General features: G+C 37.9%; 1 protein-coding gene across 2 annotated transcripts; it reads left to right on the top strand.

The window, feature by feature from the left end:
- The first annotated feature begins 18 nt into the window (after positions 1-18).
- LOC145477947 (programmed cell death protein 4-like) lies at positions 19-18083 on the top strand. 2 transcript variants are annotated; one of them, XM_081455824.1, is made up of 16 exons: positions 19-144; positions 1068-1336; positions 3352-3464; positions 4054-4131; positions 4446-4481; positions 5004-5045; positions 6623-6661; positions 9408-9486; positions 12754-12815; positions 13246-13343; positions 15041-15155; positions 15303-15350; positions 16130-16189; positions 16655-16765; positions 17031-17170; positions 17544-18083. In XM_081455824.1, exons 2-16 carry the CDS (start codon positions 1120-1122, stop codon positions 17593-17595), a joined length of 1290 nt encoding a protein of 429 aa, XP_081311950.1. In that variant the 5' UTR covers positions 19-144; positions 1068-1119; the 3' UTR covers positions 17596-18083. The 2 variants fall into 2 exon arrangements, with proteins under 2 accessions (XP_081311950.1, XP_081311949.1); XM_081455823.1 differs by lacking the exon at positions 19-144 and having other exon boundaries at positions 177-1336.
- Positions 18084-20660: the final 2577 nt, after the last annotated feature.

The following is a 20660-nucleotide window of genomic DNA, read 5'->3' as shown; positions in this document are numbered from 1 at the left end:
TAAACAAGGTAATAATTGTAAATTTTTTTCTGCAAAATCTTACTGGCATTTTTACAGCTCGTGTGGTGAGGTTTTTCAGACCTGATCGATCAAGCCTACTCGGTTTCTCCTGAGAAGGATTCGGAGGGCTGCGAGATTAAATTGGTGAGTACATACAGTGCCGTGCTTTGTGCGAATTTCAATATCGATCCCGTAGACCCGTTTGGGACAATATAGGACTTGCTACTTTATGCTTAGAATACTCGCAAAACAGATATCCAATGTGTGTTTTACCAGTTCGTCGTGGTTTTATATTCTATAGATTCCGTTTATTATTTTTACCGTTGGTTGGCTTTGTTATTGTTTTGCGGTTGAGTGGAAGCACGTACATCAAAACGTGGCAAAACAAAACCACGCCCGCATGCATTGCGTGACAACTTCAAACATGTTTGATGCGTGACAGCTAGCAGTCGATCGCGATCATGTAATGTGCTTGCTTTTTCTAAATTATTATTATTTTTTGTGAGGGCAGGGCGAGGGTTATAAATGTACTTGCTTTGGATTTTTAACTCTAAAAAATTATTTTTCTGAGTGGGGAGAGTTTTTCAAGTGTACTTGGTTTGGATTTTGAACTCTAACCATTTCTGAAAAAAAAATATAAGAAAAACGTGCAACGTTATTGAGCAATTATCTCGAAGATATGTGTTAAGTCTAATGTCTAAAGTCTAATAGGACCTGCCTTGATTATTTTTTTCTCTCTCTCAAATCGCTTATGAGACATTTAATGCCCCACTCCTCCCCAGATAAAAAAAAGCCAACCAAACCCCTCCCCCACCCTCTTTATTATTGAATTGCCAATCAGAAGGCGAGCGCAATGTCACCTGACTCAGCTGCGACAAAAACAACAAACTTTCCAGAATCAGAAATAATCTCCTTCACACTGGTTTGGTTTACTGTATTTCAAAGTTTTGCTTGTTCAATTTTGTTTCTCGCGGCCCGGGCTAGCAGGGATTGCCAGCAAGGCTTTTCTGCAAAGCGTTCTATGCTAAACTTTTTCTCTCTCGCTCTGGAACGGTGAAAATGGCCAGTTCCCCTTCCTCCGTCCCTGCAACCACATTTCCAACTGCATCAACGAAGAAGATGCGAGTTCGAAGCAAGTCCACCTCTGCGGTTGAAGACGTCAAAGAGGTTCCACCGAAGAACGAAAAACGGGTAGTAGTGGAAGCTGTTCATACGAGCCTAAAGAATGGTGTTAACGGGACGCAAAATGGCGAGGAATCGTTGTTCGTGAAAGCCACGAAAGACAAACATCACGACAGAAAATCTCGTAGCGGACGCCGTGGTTTACCGAAGAAAGGTGAGCAAGTTTAGCCATGTCTTTTGCAAGGTGCTTGGATATCTCTTTATATGGTATTGCGTTGTTGTTCGACTGCCATTTTGTCGTGCAGTTGTACTTGCATTTGACTTAAATTTCGGACCTTTAAACGAGCTATGGTTTCGTATCAAAACATGTCTCGGTTCATGAATATTGCATATAGTGCGGTTGATCTAGATTTGAAGCCCTGCCACGCGGCCGACGTGAGCAGTGAATTTACTCTGACTTGAAAAATTGCATTTCCTCTTTTGTCACCAACAATTCTAGCCTAAAAGTGAGTCGTGCCTTATCCAGGGCCCGCCTTCGCCATTTTCTAGTCCTTCGTGCATTTGCCCTTGCACGCTCAAGATAACAAAACCTTGGACGATGCAAATTTGTACAAAGCATCTACGTACATGTACAATACTGTGTTTTCAACATCCTTTATGTAAAGGAGTTATAATCCTTCAGTGTGATGTGCGTAAAATTTCCGTGTTTGTTTTTCAAATTAAATGGACCAGAACTTCGAAGTTTTTCCAAGGTAGAATTTCGAAATAGTGTTTCCATGCATGCACACTTTCATGGAAAATTTATCGAAGAGTACCAATATATTGTGTACTCTTCGTACGTACTCACGTGTAAGATTTGAATGACTGTTTTGCTAGCGAATAATCTTTTTTTTAGCGATTTCAATAAGCTTTTCATGCGGAGTGACTCGAGAAGTTGTTCGTTACAAGTTCACGGGTTTACATTTCAACTGAGAGATTGCATTTCTGTCGGAAATGTAAACAAACCTTGACCGATTTGTTTTATTGCTAATTTGATTGCAATTTCCAAGGGATGCACGAATGGCGAAGCGTTTAATACAGAAAGACCTTCACGTTGTTATCCGCTGGGGTGAAAGATCTTTATGACTTGAAGTCCAGCTGTATATATACAATAGCTAGCCTTTAGTGAGCTGATGCCAGTCGGACTGGACTGTTCCTTTTGGTTTGCAACCGAACTTTTAATGTGAATCAAAGTGAAAAACAGCTCTGTAATTTGTTTGAAGTAAGAAATAATTTATTTCATTGACTGAACATGCACTTTGAGAGAAGTACATCTAAATACAGAATCTGAGTAATTGTTGAATGTGTGTATAGACATCTAAATACAGATTCTGAGTAATTATTGCATGTGTGTAGACTCAGAAAACAATGGTAAACAAAACCTAGTTTAATAATTTTTCGATAGCTGTGGTTTTGCATGTATTTCTCGAACAAAGCATGTGGTAAATCGAGCTCTGCAGAAAACCATTGAATTTAGATTCCCATTGTAGCAAAGATTACAAAATATCCTGAACGTTAAGACATAGTTTAATAAATTTTCTGCAGAAGAGAATATCTCTTCATTTGAAAATAAAACATCAGTTACATTATAATTGCCCTCAGGTTTTACTGGTATGCAAATGTTTTTCCAGAAAGTATTGTACAATAACACAAAAATTGTTTTGCATACCCTTTTACTGGACTGGTCCTGAAGACAGTACATCCTGATATGAGTGCATGTCAACTCTCAACTACATCACCAGTGTTTCACTAAACATGGTCCAGTTTCAAGTTAACCAAAATGGCAGGATAAACAAGACAAAAGATGCATTTGTTCATGGATCAGTGAAAAAAAATATTCATAAACACCTATGGGAAAGTGCAAATGAAACAAATTATGCACAGTATTGTACACTGAAATAGTTCATGCCCTAACTGCTGTTTGTGAATATTTCTACCTCTGATTGAGACTGTAGAGGTGCTTGACAGCTTTGTTAGCTAAACACTGGACTGTGAGAGATCCAGCACAGCCCCTTTATAATTTGTGAATTTATTCTGATCCAGTTAGCTGATTGAAGATAATTGTAAATTAAGTCTAAATATAGTTCTGTTAATTTAGAAAATCATCCACAAGTGGTAGACTGGAGCACTTAGCGTTTGCAATTATTGCCATGTACATAGATCAGGAGACTAATCACAATTAAATTTCAGGCGGAGCTGGAGGAAAGGGCACCTGGGGAGCCATTGGTGAAGTGTTGAATGAAGAAGATTTAAAGATCAGAGACCAGCATGATCCGAACTATGAATCGGAGGAAGATGAAGATGTGAGAGTTACACCTGAATAATAACAGTAATCATAATATAAATTACAAGAGCAAGCCATGAGATTATTTTTTTGTGTGTTATAACCAGAACTTTGCATGTTGGAAACAAATATGTACTACCAAGGATAACAAAACCAATGTTGGTTGTTTAAAATGAATTTCCCAGGATCTCAGCATTAGCTGATCACCAGACCGAGTTCATTATGTGCTGGTTAATGGTAACTTCTTAGCTTTGAAGTCACTGTCATATGAAATAGTTATTGAAAAGCAGAATTGACATATTTGTTGGCACATCACTTGCCAGAGCCCATCCCTACGATCAGGGCAGAATGAAGTGATCATACTGTGTTCTCACAGTTGGCATGACCTTTATTGTGTAAATTAACAAATAACCATGCCCTGGATGTCCATCTGTGACTGCGATTTCAACAATTTATTGTCCAACAACACTGGAACTTGTTCACTCATTTATGTACACCAAGTTTAAGGTGCCAACATTCTTCTTCTCAAGTGTCAATCTATAGGTAGTTTTTGAATAATGTTAGACTCTGGTTGTGTGCTATTGTGTAATCTGAAATTAATTTCTTAGGAGCCTTTTGCAATAGAGGAATGTAAACCAGAGCTGACTGAGGAAGAGTTTAGCACAAACATCACACCTATTGTACAGGTGAACAAGTGTTATTAAGATGTTTCCACAGGTATCTCCCATGATCAGGAGCTAACGTGCACTAGTTGATATAATCATGACTTATCAACAGCTTGTAAGAAAAAAGTGTATCATTATACTTCCATAATGATATCCAAACAATTTTTGACTGTTTGAGGGAGTAATTTTAAAAAGTTACTGCTAAAAGTGACATCTTGTGCCTAAAAAGGTTGGGGTGACAACTTAATTACTAACCAATAACCTCAGAAAAAAACTATCGTTCAATTATGTTTGTTTGCAAATACATGATATTTTATATTTGTTTTCATTTTCAGGAATACTTTGAACATGGGGAGACAGAGGATGTTGTGGTGAGTTGTGTGTAGCAAAGAAGAAACTATTTTGCAATACTGGTATATTAGGGTCTTGCTAGACCTAAGTAGTATCAGCCATTTGATCACTAGATTGTTCTGATTTTACTTTGTTGTGGCCAAAGTGTAGTGAGGAGAAAAAGTTTAAACAACAAAAATTATGTGATGTATAGTTTGGTACGTAAGCCAGACTCTTAGATGAAATAAACCATAGCCAGGATTGATTAGCTAAGTGCTTTTTTGCCTGAGCTGTCACCTAAAGGATACAGAAGTACTCTAGAGAGATAATATTGTGGATTTGCGAGGCATCTTTGGCGGAATGCATTTAATTTGGTGCTTTGATATACAGAATTTTTAATGTGTTTAATTATGGCTTCCCCCCCCCCCCCACCCCGCAAAAAAAAAAGGAAAAAGAAAAAAAAACCTCACCTGAGACAGTTAAAGCAAGGTAAAAGGATTTTCAAAGCATAAAAATTAAACAAGTTCACCCATCATTGATCTTGTATCTTTTTTTAAACCTAGCTCTCTTTAGCAGAACTTAACATCTCTTCAAGGAAATATAAGGTAAGTGACTACTTTAAATATATATATATATATATATATATATATATATATATATATATATATATATATATATATATATATATATATATATATATATGTTATTTGCCAGCTTACGGTCAGTCCGTATGGTGAAAAACTGTGACCGAGGTCTTGAAAATGCTGCCTGAGGCCGCAGGCATTTTCAAGCCTGAGGTCACAATTTTCACCATACGGACTGACCGTAAGCCGGCAAATAACATGTTTATTTTTTTTCTCCCTGCAGTAAATTGGTTTTACAGATTACAATTCGGTTTGTTTGTAAACGCAACTCTTACCATTGAATCAGCTTACGCGCCGTCTACTAACGATTTGTAAAAAATCTCCGCAACGAGCGAGTAACTCAGATAGTAGACAAAGAAAGATGTATTAAAAAACAGATTTTTTTCAAACTACTTTGTCTTAGTTGCATTTATTTCACCAGGTAAGTTCTCCAAAATTGTTTTCGTGGTGTGAAATTTCCTGCACAGTTTGAAGTTTTACTACAAAAACAATTTCTGTCAGTTGTTGCTTTTAAAGTCACTTGAAATCAGACTTTTCTACCGTAAATTGAATAGCAGAAAGTGAGGAAATTCATTAAGTGTATTCCACAGAAATTCTCCTAAATACAGCAACGTTCAGAGAGGTAAACTCGACTGAAATTGACTCAAATTGTATGGCGAGAGAAACACAGGATTACACGCCATTACAGTACCAAGCTACAAACAACCAAACAAACTCTCACAACTTCAAAACACTCAATTGAATTTACTTACAGTGACTTTCCTTGCCATTTTAAAGTGAACAGAGATAAACTTGCGTTGACTAATCGTCAATGGACGCGTAAAAAAGGCAAAAGATTGACGATTACTGCCAACTTTTAGGAGCGAAATTTAGGCTGCAAAGAAAAATCCCGACTGGGCCATATCATAAAAAGCTGGACCGGTCACGTGCGTATGATTAGCCAATCAAATTCGAGGATATAGGAATCTGGCCCACTCAGATGCTTGAGAAAAAAATAAATGACTGTATTTGTTAAATACAATTAGGCTCTCTTCGAAGTCCTCAGTCATGTAATCAAATTGAATTTACTCCCCCCCCCCCCCCTTCCCATTTTTCCAAAAAAAGCATAATATTTCTAAGGCCTAAATTAGGAGAATGAGGCATTACTCCATTGGTTGAAACTTCAATAATTAAAACTAAATCTGGTTCAATCAGGGGGATTGGTAGGAGTAAACATGAAATTTGAATGTTTGGACTCCTGATACTAAAGTAGGGATAGAAATTAGCCCAGTCATTAATGGGGTCAGAAGCCACTTACTGAGGTGGCTAGTATTATCAAAATTAAGTTTCCATCAATCTCCAATTATGTGGTAAACAGTAAGTATTCTTGAGGTCATGTCTCATCAGAATTCCACTTCATCAGAATTTACAGCAAATTATAATGAATCCTGCATTCATATGGACTCCTTGCTTCTTTGTTAGTATTTAATCAATATTCCATTCTGCAGGAGGTGCCTTATCTCAAGTGTGTTTTGACAAATGACTTTTTTCATTTACAGGTTCCTGCCTTGGCAGTTTCTCTTGCATTAGAGAAAAAAGTAAGTGAGCTGGATAATTGATTGAAATTTTACATTTCAGCCTTATTTTAACCATCCTAATATTGATGAAGACCTGTGATAATCATGCATTAAGTGAGATAAATACCATCTTTTTTACTCAGACAATGGAGACTAAAGCACCTTGCAGAAGAATTAGAACAAAGACTTCCACCTTTACTACTGTAGTTTGAGCAGCAAATGTTTGCAATTATAATGATACTCCAAAACATAATGGAATATGAAGACTATGGATGTATATCTTTAATTAAATTCAGATTTTTTAAGTCAGATTGATCAGAGCAGTGATTGCATGGGTTTGTCACACTTAAGGATGGTGCCTACTTTTGTTAGTGCACACATGTTTTGTGCATCACGCAAGGCAGGTTTAAGTGCCATGAGCACGCTGGGGTTGACACTGACACAATCAACTATGCTACCAAGTACCCGACTAAAATGAAAGCAAAATTTTCCCACTGTGACCAAATCAAGTTTAATGAACCTGTATTTAAGGTATCATGGTAGGTGGATTGACAGTGTTTGGAAATGGCGCTCTTACGCTGGCGCTTTGAAAGAAAACCCCATCAACCTATACATTTTCTGAAAGCTTAATAGTTATAGAATACAATCATATCTTTGAAATTTTCTAAAAAGTTATTGTCGAAGTGATATTAAAAGAAATAACCAGAAACACTGCTTCGCTCAAACTGGTTCGCTTCCGCGTGTGAATTATCGGAGCAGCGCGATTTACATCGGAATTGTTTTCTCACACATCACCCTCAAAAATCGTGTCTGCGATTTTCCAGATGTGGTTTGGTTTTTTTTCTACACCCTCCTAAACTTTGATATTTTTAATGCAGACGTTTCCTTCTACAAAAAAGGCCATAACTTTGAAACGGAAGCGAAATTAAACAAAGCCCGACACGGTTTTCCGAAGGAGGTATCCTAGAACATACCTGCCCATTTTCAGCCAATTCCATCGGAAGACACGCATAAATGAACTAAAAATGTTCATCCTTATATGCAGTTTTATTTTATTGAGAAAAACACGAAAAACCTTTCATGAGATTTGTATGAATAGGTGTTAAAAATGCCTCCACACTGACAGATGTCGGCATGGGTCAGTTTACCACAACAATGGGTTATGACAACTTGAAATAAACAGATGACTAATATTCTGGCGCGGAAACCCGCGTCGCAGTGAAGTCGTCCGAGAAGGGACAAACTACAAGTTAAACTGCCATGATCTTTTACTTAAAAGATTTCGTCGGTGGCATTGGTGTTATGTTGCTTAAGTTTAGGCTCCTTCGTTCTCCAGACATTTTTTGAAACCATGCCTCGTGATGCCAAAAAGCATTAAAAAGAGGAAATCTTGAGGTCTACATTGTCAACATCTACATCTGCACTTCACTCTCTCGTTGTGGAAGTTTCGGAATCTTGTCCGTTCTACAACAATTTCGTTCGACTAGCACTTGTTGTATTTTGTCCTTTAGCTTCATTGGTGGGACTAGTGTCCTTGAGTTCCTTCAACCATTCTTCTTAGTTACAGTGCAACCCATGGTTGCTCAGAGCCAAAGATCTTGTTCGACGCTGAACCTGTGGGTTCCACCAGATTTTCGCCTCTTCAGCCTCTTCAAAGACAAAAAGGGGCAAGAACTTTTTGCCCTGACATAAAGAAAATTTGACAAGAACGAAAGCCAACTTGCGATGAAACAACCAGATCAAGAGCAGTTCGCATGCACAAATGAAATATCACACCGTAATTCGCGTTACTTGTCACAACTGGCGGTGAATTTTAATTAGAGGTGTCAACGTGCTGTAAGGGGTTAATAATATTCAAAAATAGTTTCTTTGCTTTAACTTAAAAATTAAAAAAGCCCTTTCCCCCATTCTTTTTGCAAAATATTTATCTCAGTCTTCTCAATTTGAACAGCCAAAAAAAGATTTTTCGCATTTTTCGTAAAAATCCACCTACCATGATACCTTAAACCAGGAACACCAGAATAGCAGCATATCGCTAACCACTAACTGCTAACGTCTTCCAGCTGAAAAACTAGCTGTTATCTGTGGAAAATTATACTGAAATCCAACTGTAAACATGTACCAGCAGATGGCGTAGTGCGTGCGCAAAACAAGTTCGTGATACGCAAATGTTTTACATACTAGGGAGGTGACAGGAAAAGATGTCACGGCACCATAAAAGTTTTCAAAAAAGATCAATAACTTTAAAAAACGCGTGGCTACCCCTACATTTTATGTTATGAAATGGAAGTAGCAAGCCTGGTCAACATGTGATTAGTTTCTGGTTGTGAGCAAAAGGTATTTAGACTGTATTTTAGCTGAACCAGAGGAAGGCTGTCAGAGACCCTAAAAGCACCGTTGCAACGATTTTGTTATTAAAAACATACCAAAAATGGTTTCTATGTTACCATTTACCGTGTAGTTTTAAGATCTTTATAAATTTGTTTGCTATTCTGTCTGTAAAGGCGAATTCTAAGGAAATCTGTAACGAAATATCCTTTCCTTCTTTTTTCAGAAAAATGCTGATGTCAGCATTTTTGTTGAGATTCAAGGCTAATTATCTCAAAAAAAATGCATGGCTACCCCAATTTTTCATCGGGGATTCCAGTAACCCTTACAAAGATCTACTTTTTCTGTGTGGTCCTAACCTGGCGCAAAAACCTTTGTATTTAGTAGGCACCGTCCTTACGATGGGGGCTTCTTTAATTCTTTCTGTTTGTTTTCACAGGCAACTCAGAGAGAGATGGCATCAATCCTGATCTCAGACTTGTATGGCAGGCACCTTACTCAACATGACATAGCTCAAGGTATGTTCTGACTAACACCATACTCTGAAGTGTATCATGGTAGGTGGCTTGATAGGGTTTGGAAATTGTGCTCTTATGCTGGCGCTTTGAAAGAAAACCTCATCAACCTATACATTTTCTGAAAACTTAATAGTTTTTGAATACAATCATATCTTTGTAATTTTCTAAAAACGTTATTGTCGCAGTGATATTAAAAGAGATACCCAGAAACACTGCTTCGCTTAAACTGGTTCGCTTCCACACGTGAATTATCGGAGCAGTGCGATTAACATTGGAAATGTTTTCTCACACATCACCCTCAAAAAAGGTGTCGGCGATTTTCCAGGTGTCATTTAATTTTTTTTTTTCTACAGCCTCCTAAAGTTTTATGTTCTCAATGCGGACATTTCCTTCTACTAAAGAGGCCATAACTTTGAAACAGAAGTGAAATTAAACAAAGCCCGACACCCTTTTTTGAAGGAGGTATTGTGGAGCATACCTGCCGATTTTTAGCCAATTCTGTCGGAAGATGCATGTAAACGAACTAAAGATGTTCATCCTTATATGCAGTTTTATTTTATAAAGAAAAAGACGAAAAACCTTTTATGAGATTGGTATGATTAGGTCTTAAAAACCCCCTCCACACTGACAGATGTCAGCGTGGGTCAGTTTACCACAACAATGGCTTATGACAACTTAAAATAAACAGACCTCTACAATTCTGGCCCGGAAACCAGTCGCAGTGAAATCGATTGAGATATGACAAACTACCAAGAGCTTTATACACGTTTGTATTTAAAGTGCCATTATGTTTTTTTACTTAGAAGATTTCATCAGCAGCATCAGTATTATGTTGCTCAAGGTTAGGCTTCTTTGTTCTCCTGATATTTTTTGAAACCATGCCTCCTGAAGCCAAAAGAGGAAATCTCGAGGTCTACATCTGCCCTTGACTCTCTCGTTGTGGAAGTTGTTGTAGTTTGTTCTTCAGCTTCATTGGTGGGACTACTGTCCTCGAGTTCCTTCAACCATTCTTCCTGGTTACAGTGCGACCCACGGTCACTCAGAGCCAAAGATCTTGTTCAATGCTGAACCTGTGGGTTCCACCAGATTTTCACCTCTTTAAGGGTGGTGAATGGTAAATGTGAGACTTTGTGAGACGGCGAGACAAGCATTTTTCTTTGCAAGCCCGAGACATTTTCACTTTTTAGATTGTGAGACCGAGACTTCAAAGTGCTTTGAGTGTAAGTGCGAGACGTTCAGACTCTTAAAATTCAAGCCCCAGATTTAGTTGAGAGCTAGAATGAGCTTGTACAGCCTTAAGCCAGCTTCTTGGAACTGACTGGAACTGGAAATTCGATTATAACACACTATGTTATGATATCCCAGAGAAAAATAACTGTTTTTCTGGCGCCAAAATGGATGTTGTGGTAGGTTTTGTACCTTTTTGTGGAATTAAGACAATTTAGGAGAAGTTAAGATTAACTTTTTCTCGGAAAATTTGTAAGTTGCTTCATTGAAATTCAATATCAAGTGAAGCCGGAAGACGTCATTAATAAATACAGATAAAGGGACAAATTGGGACTTTGAGACCATTAGCCTTGTGAAAAATCGAGACTCCAAGACAGCTTCGTAGAAAAATTGAGACTGTGAGACACACATAACCGCTAAAAAACTGCGAGACCTGTGAAATTCAACCAAAATTTTACAAGACTGTGACGAAACTGCGCCACAAAGGTGGGCTCTCTCTAACAAAAAAAAACTAAGCATAAACGAACCCGAGAAAACACGCAACAACTACCTAAGTCTACAAGCATTTATTATAACAATTACACTAAAATAACATTATACTTTAAATAAGGTAACTAACAATAATACAATAAGCTAAATAATTAACCTTAATTTATTTACAAGAATATAATAAACAAGCTAAATACTTCAGTACACTTAATCTATTTACAAGAATATTCCTTAAAAAAAAAGGCGTTTCTGTAGTTCAGTTCAGTTCACCTTGCGTCTGAAGTCCTTGTCCATGAACTTGACCCCAACAATGTTCCACCAACACATGACACACACAACGAACCAATTCAAACTCCCGTTTATTACTCCCACCTTTCAACTTACTTCTTCCGATTACGTCTTCACTCAGTCCGGTATATTTCAACTTGACTTCTCCGATTTACTCCAGCTGTCTGGTTTACAACGGCCGACTTCGACAGAACTTTACGTTTGTCCTTCGATTGCTTCGACCAGAACTTTACGCTTGTCCTTCGATGGCTTCGACAGAACTTTACGCTTGTCCTTCGATTGCTTCGACCAGCTATTTAGCACTCACGTTCCCCGGCAAATGGCTCTTTGTCGTGAATTTAGGAATGGTTTACTGATGGCTTCTCAGTAATGAAAATGTGCTTCCGGACGTGTTCCTGTCACTTTCTAGCCTCGGTCGTAACTACACTTCAACCTGCTTCTTCTACACACAGAAAAACCTCTCAACACGTATCACCCCAAAACCCTAAATATGTAAACGCAAGGTGTTACAATCAAAGAAAGGAAAAGAAAACTATTGGTTGAACAGAACTGGTTACACAATGAAAGAATACAAATCACATAATCGAGTGCCATGAATAAACACGATTCCAAACAAGCCGTTCCCATGGGATGTAATTAAGCATTCCATGACAGAGACCCAGAGTTTTTGAAGGACCATTCACCACCCCTCTCTTTGGCTTTTTCGAAGACAAAAATAGGCAAGACGTTTTCTTGTGTTTTTGTCCTGATGCTTGCGATGAAAGAACCAGATCAAGAATAGTTCGCTTGCACAAATGAAATATCACACTGCAATTCACTTTACTTGTGACTAACGGTGGTGAATTTTATTTAGAGGTGTCAATGTACCGTAAGGGGTTAATGAGATTCCAAAATAGTTTTTCTCTCTCTATCTTAACAAGTAGGAAAGCTTTTTTCCCATTCGTTTTGCAAAATATTTATCTCAGTCTTCTCAGTTTGAACGGCAAAAAAAAGATTTTTCGCATTTTTCGTAAAAAATTCACCTACCACGATACCTAATACATGTAATTCTGAACCCTCATAGCCTTTTATGTGCTTTAATCAGCTTGTAACTAAAGAATTGATTCAGAGCACAGCTGTGCTTTTGTACCAGATTGAAACAGAATGCTTGTGCACTGTACAAGTCTTGTCTTTTGCATGATTTATTTGATTAGATGAAGACTTCAATATGATTAATAAGAATTTCAATGTTATTAGAGAGCTGAAGAGTATTCTGCTTTGCAGGATTTCAGCAGCTGTTAGATGACCTTGATGACCTTTGTCTGGATACCCCAGATGCTCCTGAGGTGATATGCCTTGTTGCTGTAATCTTGTATGCAGATATTTCTAGAGTTACACATTCATGTATGGCAACAACAAACAAACCATTTGTGTGTGTTACATAATAGCCATAAAATATTGATTTTATTCAACTGCATTGTCCAGATATTACAAGTCCCTTTCCTTTTAAAAACTGAATGCATTCAAATTAAACTCAGATGCCATGTTTAGTGACATAAAATACTTTTTGACCAGTAGATCAGAAAGAAAACATGTGAAAAGCCTAAAATGAATGTATACAAAATAATATCTTTATCAACCACTGACCCCCAATGGGGCTTTTTAGGGCTAATGCAAGCACACTAAAATGTGGCTTTGGTACTTCATAGAATATGCAGGCTTATGGTTTAACACTAAAAGTGATCTGTTTGTTTTGACATCCAATGCTGAATATAGATGGTGGGAAAATTCATTGCCCGTGCCATTGCTGATGATTGTTTGCCACCAGCATTTGTCACCAATCTAGGAGACACTCCTTCAGGTTCTAATCAAGGGTAAGTAATTTGAAGACATCTTATATAATAGTCTAATGATTGCATGCGGCCCTGTCACGTGATATTGTCAATCATATTTAAGTAGTTGCAGGTAATACAGACCAGGTGCCAGGAATTGAAAGAGCATGAAAACATTAATAAAGGGTGCTAATTTTAAGACCATTCTTGTAAAAGTGTGATGTTTTCTACAGCTTGAAATTTGAAAAAAAAAAAAGAAGATTTGTGTCCACAGGAAAGTGTTTGTCATTCTGGTAATACTTATTGTGTGGATCCAGAAAATATCCATACCCCCCACAGAGGGTTTTTCCAGTATGACCCCCCCCCCCCACCCCCCAGGATTTTCTGTTCCAGGGGGTTTCACGGCACTCCCCCCACCCCCTGGAATTTCCATGATTTTTCTACTTAGGGCCCCCCCCTACCCCTCAGAAATTCCGTTCCATAAACAACAAGACTTAACTCATTAAATGTAATAAAATTCAGCCGCAGTTGTTTATAGTTACCTTGTAGATGAAGACATACTTTTTCACGGTAGACTGCAGACGCGGCGTGTTCCTTCATGTCATGTTAAAATGTTTGAACTAATAAACAACTGACTTAGAAGCGCTTCACTCCCAAATGGCATAGCAGCTGACTTTTTCAAGAATTGCGAAACATACATAAAACTTGTTCAAATAACCCAGTCAAAGTTTTAATTTATGCATGGTCAACACAACATATCAAATTACTTTACACATGCGGTAAAGTCGTCACGCAACATTTTTTTCAAAACAGCTGTCTCAAATGTCGCTTTATTGTTCCTTTCACCAAAGGAATACATCGATTAAGTCATACGCTTTGTCTCTGTAGTTTGTAAATGATAGTAAAATCATTTTATGCCTTAGTTTTGTTTTAACTTGTCACAAATTTCATACGTGAAACATGCATTGTTCAGTCATTCTATAAATGACCGAATGAAATCTTGGCTACCACTCCAACACTCCTCGCTGTCACCAGTGACATACAGTTCAAGATAAATGGCTTTGAATTGACTTGCTCACTTAGCAAACTATTAACTACACGGATAATGATGAAAATATGTGATAACCTAGTTATGGCAAGTCTGAAATGGGGAATAATTTTGTATGAGTATCAAACGAAATAAACAAAGAACGGTCCGAAGAATGAATCTCATTTAATTGACGGCATGATTAATGCTGGAAAAAGCATCTGAGCTACATTTAAGCTAAATACAGCATGATCTTCAAAGTAAAAAATATCACCTTCATTGTTCATGTATTGCTGCACCTCTTCGTCGGCATTTTTTTCAACTTCACATCCTATAAACACAATGCTCAGGATTCCCGTCTGTTGTACAACATCGGAAGAAAAATGGAAAATATATGACAAAGAATCAAACACTTACTTCAACGGATGGAACATTTCTGTTGGTTTGGTTACCTGAATCAGTTGGGAAAGTACAATAGTGTTCATTCAATCACATTTCACACCCACTGGAAAGAAAGCTCTTTGAGTAGTCCTCCTCCCCTTTGGAAATTTACTTATGTCAGACACCCCTACCCCTCGGAATTTCCATGACCCTCCTTTGGGGGTATGGATATTTTCTGGAACCACACATGGAATGTTAAATTGCTCAAATATAATTATTTGTGCTTAAGTTTTTGAGCATGAACTACTTAACTGATATTTGTTTAAAACAGCAAAGCTTTGAATGAAGCTGATCTGCTGCTGAGAATGAAACATGGAATGGTGCGTTTGGACAGTGTGTGGGGTGTGGCTGGAGGTCGCCGCCCAGTCAAACATCTTGTCAAAAAGGTGAGTTTCAAAGGACATGAGGTTGGCCACAAATGAACATGGAACATCTGAAAATGAAGTTACTTCCAATGTAAATCTGCAGTGATGCCACATTTAAGTTATTGGCAATATAGTGATGACATAATATGTACAACTCTTGTTTTTCAGATGATCTTGTTGCTCAAAGAATACCTGAATTCGGAAGATATTGAAGAAGTGAGTCACCTTAAAATGTGTAGTTTACCTTTTCTAAATCCTATCAGGTAATTAGTGCCGTCCAAGTTCTCACCACAAAGATCTGAATACCAGAATTGTTTGCCGTATCAAACTTGTTTTATCCTATGAGTAGATCTTTGTAGACTCTTCCAGTCAGAGTTTGTAACCTTTTAACTGTTTTATTGACAGATAAGAATATTAGCATGAATGCAGGCATTACAGTGGCTTGCTTTCCAGTTTAAAAACCTACATAAACTTAATTTAAATATTTCAATTTAATTCTGGAAACTTGCTATGTAATGTGTCACGATGCAATCAACAGGTTTTGTAGCATTTGACAGAATATACTGGCAGAATACATTAGCTGATTTTTTGTCACAACTAACTGCGTTGAGACTTGGGGCCGAGTCATCCAAAATCAAGATGGTGCCTATTCCACTCACGTGACTCTCGTGACATTTCCTAATTGGTTGAGGTGCGCGCGAGCCCTGACAAATTGTCTTGGTCCACCGCACACTGGCCAACAAGGCCCGACAAGACGTTTTGAAATCTAGCACTGTCAGATATCACCTGACAAGCCCTGATCTTGTTGCAGACTTGTCTAAATTCATGGCACACTAGCCAACAAGTCAAGATTTTTTGTCAATCGACAAAAAATCAGCTAGTGTGCAGCGGCCTTTACTTGAACAAATAGTTTACCCATTTAAGTTCTCTATCTTGTTTATCACTAGTAGAAGGATTCATTAAAACTGGCTGTTAATTGCCTTACTTCTTCTTAGGCTAGTCGCTGTGTCCAGGAGCTGGAAGTTCCACATTTCTATCATGAACTGGTCTATGAGGTATATTATAAGTTAGCTCTAAGCTCAATATATTGTATGCATAGCAGTTTGAAAAATCTCTTCTTGTCTACTTGAAGAAAATAAATTAATCTGACATTTGCCCCAAACCCCAATTGACATTTTGCATTTCTCCAGTTCCTGTTTGCTCAAAAAGAGGCAACAATGAATTCTTACAAATTTACCCAAAAAAGTGTGTGAGTTTTCCAAAAGTTGCTTTGCATTGCATTACAAGTTAAACCATTTCATGATATGTACTCATTGTTTATAGCTCTTGACCAATGAGTGTGTGAGAATTCTGCCAGTTATTGTAAAATGTAAAATGTCTGTATTTGTTATTTAATACGTCTGGGTTGCACCAAGCTCATTTTTTTAAAATCCTTTCCTTCAGTAATCTTTTTTTCACAGTAGGATTTTCCCTGTTAATTGTTTACCTGCTGGCTTAATTTGATCGTAATTTTTTCACAGGCTATCGTCATGATGTTGGAAGATGGCCATGAACGAGTGATGACACTGATGAAGAATCTTCTGCAGTTCTTTTCAAATACCAACATTGTCAAGCCAGATCAAATTAAAAGCGTAAGTTGGTGACTGAGAACTTACAAATTCTTTTGAGAGTGCACCTAATTAATGTCATGTAAGCAATCCACACTCTTGTATTGAGTATTAAAGTTGTTCATTTTTGCTTACAGTTTCGGTAGGTTAAGGAGAGACATCACTAAGCAGTTAATGAGTCTAGTTAAAGTTTCCTATGATTATATCATGTATGACAGCTTATGGTGCATGCATGTGCTGTGACTTTGGCTGTGTTTCAAAACTGTTTGTAACTGATTTTTTTTAACAGGGATTTCAACGTGTGTTTGACTCATTTGCCGACATTCAGCTGGATATTCCACATGCCCACACCCTTTTGGAAAAGTTCACTGACATGTGTGCCCGTGATGGAATCATTCCAATCTCCTTGACTTTGAAAGTCCCTTCCAGGTATTTATGGTAATACAGCTGGTAGTTTCATAGCCAGTTGCAGGGTTTATTCCTCTGCTTGTGTAATTCCTGTGATAATAAAACAGACCTCGGTCCATTTATACAATTTTAACTTGGGCAATACAGTCCTGAGTAGAGCAATGTCACCTTTCCTTTCTTCATGATGTATTTTTCTATATCAAATTTTAAGATTCTATTATAGGAGTATCTTATTGAAGATGGGGCAAGAAATGCGGTCATTTTTCCACAACAAATGCATTATTTGTGTAGTATAAAACATTAATAGTGACTTGTTGCATTCTCACATTATGTTGCTTTTATGGTAAGATTTGAAAGGCCTCTTCTCCTAAACATGTTTCTTTTGTACTTGCAGGGGTCGCAAGCGATTTGTCAGTGAGGGCGATGGAGGGATTGTGAAGTCGTAACTCACTTATCTATAAATCCAGAAAGCAATTGATGAGCCAGACATAATAATTAATAACCTCTAACAAAAAGGGAGAACATTCTGGTTTGAATAGGATTCACATCTATCTGTACACTCTGGTATTTCCTGGGCATGTGTGACAAAGGGTAAAACTTGGGTCAAGTGATGATTTCTAAAGTCGTTACTCCCCCCTCTCCCCCTTCCTTTCTCTCTCTCTCTCTCCCTCCCCCCCCTTTCAATACATTAACATTGCTTTCATTATATCTGACTGTTGTCACTGTTAATAATCTGTAAAGAAATTGGAAAAAATATATAATTTGAGAGTAGTGTACAGAGTCGCTTGGGTTCCTAAATTATCACTGTTGGCTATTACTGAAACAGTAACTGTTGATGACTCATGATAGAACTACTGGTTTTTGAAGGGTTTACTTTAGTATTGTGCAGTACTGTTGTTTAGAACTCTGATGTAAATAAAGGTTTTTAGTTTGTCATCAGGGACTGGTCAAAAAGTACAGGGGGGATGAGCCAGAGCATATGAAAATGTGGTGGTTAGAAAACACATGACCCACCCCCTATAAAACATGACATTTTTGGTTGCATAATCCAACAAAATCACATTTTGTGTATGAAATTGTGGTGCTATTTAGATTTTAGATTTATTTTGTAATAATAATGATGATGATAATAATAATAATAATACAAAATCATCTGAAAATAATATTGTTTTTCTTTACTCTTGCAACTTAAAGTCGTGTCTGTAAACTCTAAGAAAACTTGACCTTTAACCTTCCACACTAGGGCTCCAGCCTTGCAACACGTGGAACAGTGATCCATCTAGAAAACAGCTGTAGTGAGTCCTGCAAGTAACATAGCCAGAAAAATACAAGTCCCAGATCTATGAACATGTGTCCTGTGCCCTTAGGGACAAATAGTATGTAGACACAAGTTTGGCATTTGGTGTTCTTGAAGACCAGCATGTTGGCAGAGCGCAGTAGTTTCAATATATGTGCCCTGGGACTCCTTGCTCAATCCGTTAGACTTCTTAGCTTTTGTACAGATTTTACAACACATAAATTGTCATCTCTATTTGTACACCAGCCAAGTGTACTTTTTCAACCACAGCTCAAAAAGTTTTAGTCCTTTGGGAATGAAAGGAGTTACCTCTGTTGTCGATTGTGTCAAATGTGTGCCAATTCCTGTTAAAAAAAAAACAGGATGACCCACCCCCATGGGTAGCTGAAAATTGAACGAACCCACCCCTTACCAAGGGCTCAAAAACTGATGACCCACCCCCTCTCTGCTCTGCCCACCTACCCCCATGCTTTTTGACCGGTTCCTCAGTGCAGGTAAAATGTTGTAACTTATTTGGGGAATTACTCTGTTTCACATCTAGAATTGCTACTAATGCTTGCGCAGTTCTTAGTCAGCAATAGCGAATTAACGTCCAAACTTCTTTGGCTTGGAAAATTAGGATGGGTATTGATAGCATCTAAGCACTTGAAACTGGACAAGGTAAATTTGAATTGGGTATTTGTAATTTGAAAAAATGTGCAGGGAGGAAAATTTCTTTAATCTTTATTGGTTTAGATACAGGTTGTCGTAGCTGATTCTCACAGTTGTCTATTTCTGTCGGTTTCTTAGTGTATTCTTAGTTTGATATAGTTTGCTCCTAAAATCATGGTGCAAGTAGCAAGGGAAAAGGTATTTTAAAAAATGCGCTATGAACTGTGCGACATATCGAAGCCCTCTTGAATTTTTTTCTTTGCCATGTGTGTATTTTCATTTTTGACAGTGAAAATCAGCCCAGAACATATCCTTGCTTATTCAAACTTTTTGTCTCCCTTCTCTTATGTGAAAATTGTACAGAATCTCTGGCTTACTGAACTTTATAAGCAAATAAAAAATTCAAACTCGTCGAGTGTCGCCTGTCTTTACGTTGCCTACAAGTTGAGCTTACGAGGCTAATCCAGTCGGAACAGCATTTTTACAAAGTCCAGGTGGACCGACTTTGTCAAGTCTGAGATTCTCTTGATCAGATCGTGTTTAAAACATTAACTTAATCTAATGCATTTACAACAACAAAGAACGTGAAATTTATTCAATTTTTAAAAATCAGACGGAGTACTCCGATATTATTAACCATATCAAAGTCCTGAAAACGAAACCTCCAAATTCAGGACCTGACATTCCGGCGAAAACTAGAAGATTTGGTCGATTTACTCACTTAGTTAAATTATCTTGTCAGATAAGGTCTAACAAGTTCGCGGATTTGACGGTTTTGGCGACTTTCCGCTATGAAGTCAGATTATGCAAATTATTTCATCAGATACGGCGGTAACGTGTTGGCGAATTTGATAATTTTGACGAAATCTCGTACTTGCCATATTTGACAAAATTTCCACAGTTTTCCAAGGTTTTCCAATTAAGTTTCGTCAAGTCTGTCAACTTTGTTAGCATAATTTCGTCAAATCTGCCATTTTCGTTACTGCATGCATTTCTGGACATATCTTCGATTTAATTACCATCCCTAAAACTCCGGAAAACTTCAGAGTTGTGATCACCATTAAACCAAGAGAGTATGAAGAATAACAGGGTTAATCCCCCATGCAGACTGATTCTCCACGTGCATCCTTCTCAAGCTATTTTTAGATACGGCATCCAGTCCTCCCGTCCATGATATTACTACGCGCGTTATGTTGATGTTTTCGTGGAGAGTGAACTCAGTTTAAACCCGCTTGGGCTGTCCACGTGAGTATTATTCTCGTCACAGGATTGGCTAATTCTCAGTTAGACTTTCCTGGGATTTCTGAAGCTGGGAGTAATCTGTAACTAACTTGAGAGGGATTTTAAAACGGATTAACCTCATAGGAATGAGACCTAGAATTGGGTAGCCGCTTCTAGGCTTTCAGTCAGTAGGGGCGCAGCGCGAAAAACGGCGAGCGAAAAAATACGAGAGAAAAAATACGAGAGAAGCGCGGCGAGAGAAAGCGCTTTTCTTCGCCGCGCATCTTCCCTGTTTTTTTGCTCGCCGTTTTTCGCGCTGCGCCCCTGCTAACTCAACGCCTG

Source organism: Orbicella franksi, chromosome 2 (assembly GCF_964199315.1).
Source record: "Orbicella franksi chromosome 2, jaOrbFran1.1, whole genome shotgun sequence".
Lineage (NCBI taxonomy): Eukaryota > Metazoa > Cnidaria > Anthozoa > Scleractinia > Merulinidae > Orbicella > Orbicella franksi.
The sequence above is the reverse complement of the archived record's forward strand: the minus strand, read 5'-3'. Positions and strand labels throughout refer to the sequence as shown.